The sequence below is a fragment of the Lactuca sativa genome, chromosome 5 (genome assembly GCF_002870075.4).
Source record: "Lactuca sativa cultivar Salinas chromosome 5, Lsat_Salinas_v11, whole genome shotgun sequence".
NCBI classification, from domain to species: domain Eukaryota; kingdom Viridiplantae; phylum Streptophyta; class Magnoliopsida; order Asterales; family Asteraceae; genus Lactuca; species Lactuca sativa.
The window spans coordinates 321253957-321261152 of NC_056627.2; the positions used below are offsets into that span (position 1 = coordinate 321253957).

The 7196-nt window shown below is 36.3% G+C and overlaps 1 protein-coding gene across 3 annotated transcripts; it reads right to left on the reverse strand.

Moving 5' to 3' along the window:
- Window positions 1–228: 228 nt before the first annotated feature.
- Window positions 229–4149, reverse strand: LOC111889408 (stomatal closure-related actin-binding protein 2). Of its 3 annotated transcripts, XM_052763608.1 has the most exons (14): window positions 3981–4142; window positions 3328–3541; window positions 2917–3225; window positions 2691–2819; window positions 2515–2607; window positions 2274–2414; window positions 2080–2148; window positions 1736–1819; window positions 1451–1631; window positions 1265–1381; window positions 1112–1170; window positions 881–1018; window positions 639–788; window positions 229–515 (listed from the first exon to the last, which is right to left on the reverse strand). In XM_052763608.1, the coding sequence occupies exons 3-14, from the start codon at window positions 3199–3201 to the stop codon at window positions 468–470; spliced, it is 1494 nt and encodes a 497-aa protein (XP_052619568.1). In that variant the 5' UTR covers window positions 3202–3225; window positions 3328–3541; window positions 3981–4142; the 3' UTR covers window positions 229–467. The 3 variants fall into 3 exon arrangements, with proteins under 3 accessions (XP_052619568.1, XP_023741322.1, XP_023741324.1); XM_023885554.2 differs by lacking the exon at window positions 3328–3541 and having other exon boundaries at window positions 3981–4149; XM_023885556.3 differs by lacking the exon at window positions 3328–3541 and having other exon boundaries at window positions 2917–3218.
- Between the last annotated feature and the right edge of the window lie 3047 nt (window positions 4150–7196).

The window sequence follows — 7196 nt, forward strand, 5'->3', positions numbered from 1 at the left end:
TCCAATTTACTTGAGAAAAACTATCATGTTCAATAACATATTTATTAAAATTTGTAACACCGAAGTAATAGTCAAGATGGAATATAAAAAAGACTAGTAGCGACAAGTGCATAATTTATTTTAATGATGACAATTTTAATTTACAAATATCGACACATCATGACTTGGGTTGTATTTTATAATAATAGTGGATCAATTAGGTAAAATAGAAAAACTAACTAAACAACATTAAAAAAAGCTTCAATTGTTATATTAGAAATGCAAATAAGATGCAAACGAACAACTATTTAAAAAAAAAATGTTACACCAATCAACAGGCAAACCAAAACTATGCCTATAAAGGATGCACAAATCATCAAATTAGTAGAAACCCATTTAAAACACACCCACAAATAAAATAAACACACAAAAAATTACACGTGAAAAAAAAATGAAATAATCAATCTCACATTCCTTCATTAGTCAAGTCAGAGAAGATATAGTGACGCTTGATCATCTGGTCCAGCCAACACCACCTATCATTTTCACAACAATTTAAATAATAATAATAATAATAATAATAATAATAATAATAATAATAATAATAATAATAATAATAATACAATAATGTAAAACGAAAGTAGGTTGCTATTTCTTACATTACAATCAAGTGCGTGTCTTCTTGCTAAAACAATTGCAGCATTCCTTTCACGTTCTGATTCAAACACCAAAACAAAAGATTGCCCTTTTCTTGATTGCCAAAACAATGATTTTCCCGCAAGATTCCCACCTCCTCTAAATCCACAAAGCTGAAATTTATCCATGTTTATATTTAAATAAAATAAAACTAATAATATTGTTTTCAAAAATTTATAAACTTTATTTTATAAAAAGTTTTTACCTGCATTGATGTAGAGGAATACGCATCCCTAGCCTTTGTAATCCATCCTTTTGAAAGCTTCATTCTCATTTTCCCAACACGTAATAAATGCGCAGAATGTGACGAATAATTCCGTCCATTCATCTGGGAGATCACCACCTGTTGGTCAAAAGATTCCTCCGTTTGTCAAAGGGTATTTTTGGAATTTTCACTAATAGTCAAACATCTATTGTAGATAACAACTTAACATACACTAAATTCGGAGTTGCTTTTTCGAGAAAGTGACTCCACATAACTCTCCAACCCAACAGCTGTTGCAAAAAAAAAAAAAAAACATCATAAATATAAAATTAGTTATTAGTTATTATAATAATATAAAAATAATAATAATAGAAAAAAACAAACCAGGTTGTATAGGAGAAGTTGTGGTGACTGTAGATTTTTGACCATTTGAGATGATATCAACTTGCAAAATTCGTCCAACATCATAAGGCTCAGGGGCATAAACTGATTTGTTAGCACCTGTTGAAAAAAATTAAATTTAGTATATAAATATAAAATTATGAATACAATTATATATGTAATAAGCACCTGAAATAAGCTCTCTTCTGCTACATTGTGAAGATAAACGAAACCATTGAATTGAACATTTTGAGAGCTCCATGGCTTCTTCTGAAGAGGGTTGAAGTCGTAAAATCGAGCCCAAATTTCCTGAATCTCCTAAAGAATATAAACTTAACTTGTTCTCCTCAGTTAATTTTTTCAGCAGTAACTGCATTATTCAGAAACAAATTACAATTTACTTTTTAATCATTCAAGGGCAGTTGAGAGATTTAGGTTAGTATATTCTTGAAGGGCATTTTGGACATTAATCACCTCTTGTTGAAGCTTTACTGAGAATGCAGACTTCTCTTGGATTTGTAGCCTCAAGGCTCGAAGCTCATGTTCCATATCCATCACCTACAAACAAAGTGATAAAAAAAATAATAGTTTAATGATACCACATGAAAGTTGTAATATTAAATTGGAATATTATATGGTGGAGATAAGAGCCACATATTAAATAAAAGGATGAGGAATATTTGTAGAAATGATATTGAGTACTTAGAAAAAGGACAAAATAGTGTGAATAAAAAACAATATATGCATGAAGGAACCATAATGCAATCATTTTTTTTTTACAAAAACAAATTAAAGATAATAATAAGTTTTAAGCACACCTTGCAGGGTTGATGCATTAATCTAATTCTTCTAGCCTGTTGGATTTCCTCCACCATTTCCTCCATTTCCTGAAAGCAAATCAATCAATTACTTTCAATTATAAAAGCATAGTGAGATTAACTTTTGATAAAAATATATCTAGTAAACAGAAAGTATTAAAATTTATAATTATATAAGCATGTTAGTATGTTACCTGTTTTCCTGAAGTTTGTGATACTCTTTCTTGCTCAACAAGAGCCTCCCCAATTCTTCTTACAACTGCTTTGGCACTTTCAATTTCTGCACAAGCAAAAGACCTTTCTTGGTTTACCAATTTTTTAGCATCTTCTGAAGCCTGCAAAATAAATAATAATATCATTTTTCTCATGTCATGAAATTACAAAGAATCAGTTATTATTGTTGTAATTCATTTCCCAATGAACAAACAAAGTCACCTGTTTGAGAAAGTTTGCAAGCTTCTTCACTTCAAACTTCTCCTGTATCAACTCCCCTTCATTTTGAGTCAACTTCACTGCCAATGCTTCCACCTATCACAACAAATTAAATCAATTTTGAGTTTTGATCTTTGGTTTTTTGTCATAAAATGAAGCTTCTTGAATAAAGGGTAAACCATAGAAATAGCTTTTTCAACATCTTCCTTGTTTCTACCAGCTAATCGACCTCTCAAATATTCCAAAGCATCTCTCAGTTTCTTTAAAAGCACATGACCCTCTAAAGAAGCCACCTCCCTTAATTTGGCCTATACATAACAACACAATGCAATAATTATATCAAGAGATATAATGACAAAAATATTATACTTCATGTTCATGGGAAATAATCATTATGATTTATACCTCATCAGACAATTTAGCTGCAGCAGACAGATTCTTGTCAAATTTACTGGCTAGGTCGCGAACTGAGAGGCGTTCATGTTGCTCTGAAAGCTGATCGGTTTCATGTGCCACTATTTCTTTTAATGGTGGGCCCTTACTATCCATGGTTGCTTCATCAAGAATCTGATTATCTGGACCTAATTTATATTTTGGGAACTTGTTTGATGTGAAACTTGCATCTGCAGATACTGACAAAACAGCTTGCATTTGCATCTCATTGTCAACTTCAGGGCTTACCTTTGTCATTCTTCTGATTATATGTTCTACAAACTAAAAAGGACTATGATTACTAGAGGCAAATATAGATCATTCATCATCCCATAGTTTATACTGTGTTAGTAAAAGTATGTTAGCTAGATATTAGTATATTACAGTCTTAATTTGACTTTGTGGCGATAAATCATAGATGCTATATAACTTGATTCTGAAAAGTCAAAACTTGATTTTTTTCCCATAGAATGGAGTATGAAAAAGAAAAATCATAGCAGGATAGCAGATCTACTTGCAGTTTTAACAAAGAAACCTCAAAGGCTACGGATCAATTAACTTTCAAAATAATCAGTGGCAAGAATGATGAACAAGAAACCTACAAAATGAGTAAGAATTTAGTAGAAGAATATAAATAATAAGAAAAAACATTAAGAAAAATAAAGAAACGAAGAAGCATGTTCACTTTTAACATGAAATAAGAGAAATCAACTATACTGAAAACGAAGTTGAAAACTAGGTTTCAGAAGACCTTAAATCATCTTCTACCGATATTTTATAAAATTTCTGTTTTGTTCAGACGCTAAAAATGATTTTTAATAAATTGTGTCTCAATCACAAGTGCTTTTTCAACTACATTTCAACAACTACGCCAACTATATTCAAAAATTTCCAGCTAAACCAGCCAAACACACGATCATCTATCGATATAAGTTTATTTCTTCAGAAAACAAAGATCATGAACACAAATTAGCAAAAAGAATTAGGAAATATAAGCAGAGAAACCCTAAATAAGAGAGAGAAAGAGATGTACTTACAGAGAAGAGTGATGAATGTGTGAGTACTATTGAGTCAAAAAAATAGTAAAGTGTTCCACATGGTTATGGTTCTGGAGAGAGAGAAAGAGAGAGTAGGAGGAATGATGATTTGAAGGAGTGATGTTTGTCTGAGAAGAAGAATCCTAAAGAGGGAGATGTCTGTAAGTATGCTTTTTCAAAAGCAAAATAAAAATGAAAATATTAAAACTGAAAAAGAAAAAGCTGCCCCTGCCCCTACCCCCCCTCTGCCCCCCCTGCCCGTAACCCACTTGGTCCACCTTAATCCCGAACACTATTGGAGTATTGGGCCATCTCACTCTCAAACAAACTAAACCGCATCGTTTCTAAATTCTAACCTTCGGTCTATCTCTTTCATGTCAATGTCATTATAGTTATTATGATAGATATCTTACGAAATCACTCTTAAGATAAAGCATTTATATAACAATATGATTTATAATCTATGATCATAATTATGAATTAAGTTTGATTGAATATCAAGTAAATATTGAGAAAAAATATCAAATTTATCCTAATTTTTTAATAATTTCATAAAATGTTGTTTGCTTCGCATAATGTATATGAAGGAATTAGAATTGGAATTGGAAAATAAATATATTAGGAATTTGAATCCAATTCCAGATCATGTTTGGTTGGCACGAAATAGAATTAGAATTATATCCAGATTCTGCTTGGTTCACAAGAAATTGAATTGTAATCCACGTAAAATCACATAGTTACTCTCTTTGTCTCTTTCGTTTAATTTTACTTTATTTTTATAACTTATATATAAAGATACATTATATAAATTATAAAAAATTGTAAAATCTCGACAGTAGTAGTGGTAGTGGTGGAATAGTGTTGGTGGCGGCGGTGGTGGTGGTGGTGGTGGTGGTGGCGAGGGTGGTAGAGGTGGGTGATGGTAATGGTGGTAGCGGCGACGGTAGTGATGGAGGCGGCGGTGACGGTGGAGGTAGTAGCGGTGGCGATAGTGGTGGTAGCGGTGGAGGTGGTAGTGGTAATGGTGACAACGATGATAATGGTTGTAGGTGGTGGTAATATTGGTGGAGACGGTGGTAGTGGCGACGACAGTGGCGTTGGTAGCGGCGGTGGTAATGATGACAGCGATGATAGTGGTGGTGGTGGCGGTGGAGGTAGTAGTGGTGGCGATGATGGTAATGGTGGTGGGTGGTGGTTGATGATATATGGTCCATTAGCATGGCCTAGACTGCCCTAGAGCGTCAGCCTGGCCTGGCGCGCTCCTGTCAGCCCTGCCTAGCGTCCCCTTGCCAGCCTTGTCTGGCGCTCCCTTGCCAGCCATGTTGGGGACTCCCCTACCGGCCGGCCTAGCGCTCCCTCGCCTGACGCCCCCCTACCAGCCTTTCCTGGTGCACGCCCGCCAGCCTTGCCTGGGGTGCGCCCGACGCCTCCGGGCGGCCTTACTCGGCTCCTTGCTAGCTGGGCCTGAATTAGGCTGGCCCAAGGCTTGACCTAATTCCCCTTGACCTAGTTGTCCACTATAAATAGAATAGTGCATCCTCCATGAAGGGGGATCTTTCCCCAAGAGACCTTTCCCACGACCTTTTCCCTAGAATCTTCCCCTTGGCTTAGCCGCCGCCCTATACTCTGGCCGGGTGGCTCAGCCGCCACCTGCGGCCGTCAGCCACTACCCCCAGCACCAGCACCTCTAGCTAAAGAGAATCATCTCATATCTACCAGATGATCTAACTTGACCGTCGGAGTCCGCTCCTGGGGCACAGTCACTGGGGCGGCTCTAACGACTTTGCACTGTGATGTCCAGATCTCCGCCGCGACAGAAGACTAGAAAACTCGTCGGAGGTCGATGTCGCATCATTTGACGCCATTTGTGGGACACGAACATGCAATATATATATATATATATATATATATATATATATATATATATATATATATATATATATATATATATATATATATATATATATATGACAAAACTGTAAAATTGGTCCTTATGGTTTGCGAAAAACTTTGGATAAGGTCCAAAAAGTTTTCAACTTGCATGGAAGGTCCAAAATTAAAAACCCCCTGTGATTTTGGTCCAAAAAAACTTGAAAAGACGGTTATGCCCTTTTGTTTTCTTTTTGTATTTTCTTTAATTATTCTAATATTATTATAATACTTTTTTTGTATTTTTTTTACTTTAAAAATAAAAAGAAAAGAAAAAATTAACCCCCCACTCCCACCACCCCACCGTTACCCCCCCCCCCCCCCATTCTCCCATTCTTCTAACCCACCTTCGACATCATGGGGAGCTCGAACTCCACAATCCAAAACTACAAATCATCTGATAATTTTTATCTAAATTCGAAAACTTGTTATGGGTACCCATTGGGGATCAAATTTGGTGGTAATTTCAAGTTTAATTTTGGTTTCAGAATGAGGAATGGAGTTAGGGCATTGAAGAACGGTGATGATCGGAATTGGTGGAATTTTTCGACGGTGAATGCTGTGAACATTTCACCACCGGTGGCGACAACAATACTGGCTCCGAGAAAGGTAAAGAAAGCTTCGGTTGAAAAGAAGTAGAGGAAAATGGAGGAATCGATGAAGAGGTCGGAATCGGAATTGGAGCAGGGAAATTCGAATCAAGGAGAGGAGAATTCAAGTCTTGAAAATGGGTCCAGATTGCTATTAAAATTGAATTATGAAGAGATAATGAAACCTACAAATCATATCAGCAGTTCGGTCCAGATTTCAAATCCATCTCCTCTAAAATCGGACAATGAAATTCCTAATATTCTTCTCCTCTAAACGTGGACAAGGAGGAGGCGAAGAGGCTGCCATCGTTGACTGTGGTGGTTCTCTTCGCCGGTGGAGTGAGAAACGGTGGAGAGTGACGAGGGGATGTGGTTCCTAGCAGTCTTCTTCGGTCAGTGGAAAAAAGGAAGAATCAAGGTGGTTCCTGGTGGTTACACAGCAACAACACCACCCTTGGCTTTGTCATTCCGGCAGCAGCACAAGCGAGTGAAGGACAGGGAAGTGCCAGGAGCAACAATGACACACTCGTGGGTGCTTGACTTGCTCCGATTATCAACAAAAGAGGGAGGAACACACGGTTGAGTAATGGTGGGTTTTATTTTTGGGTTTGTTATGTTGTTTGAGAGAGAGAGAGAGAGAGAGAGTACGATGGGGGTAGGTGTAAGGTGAAAAGAAAATTAAAATCAAAATAACATT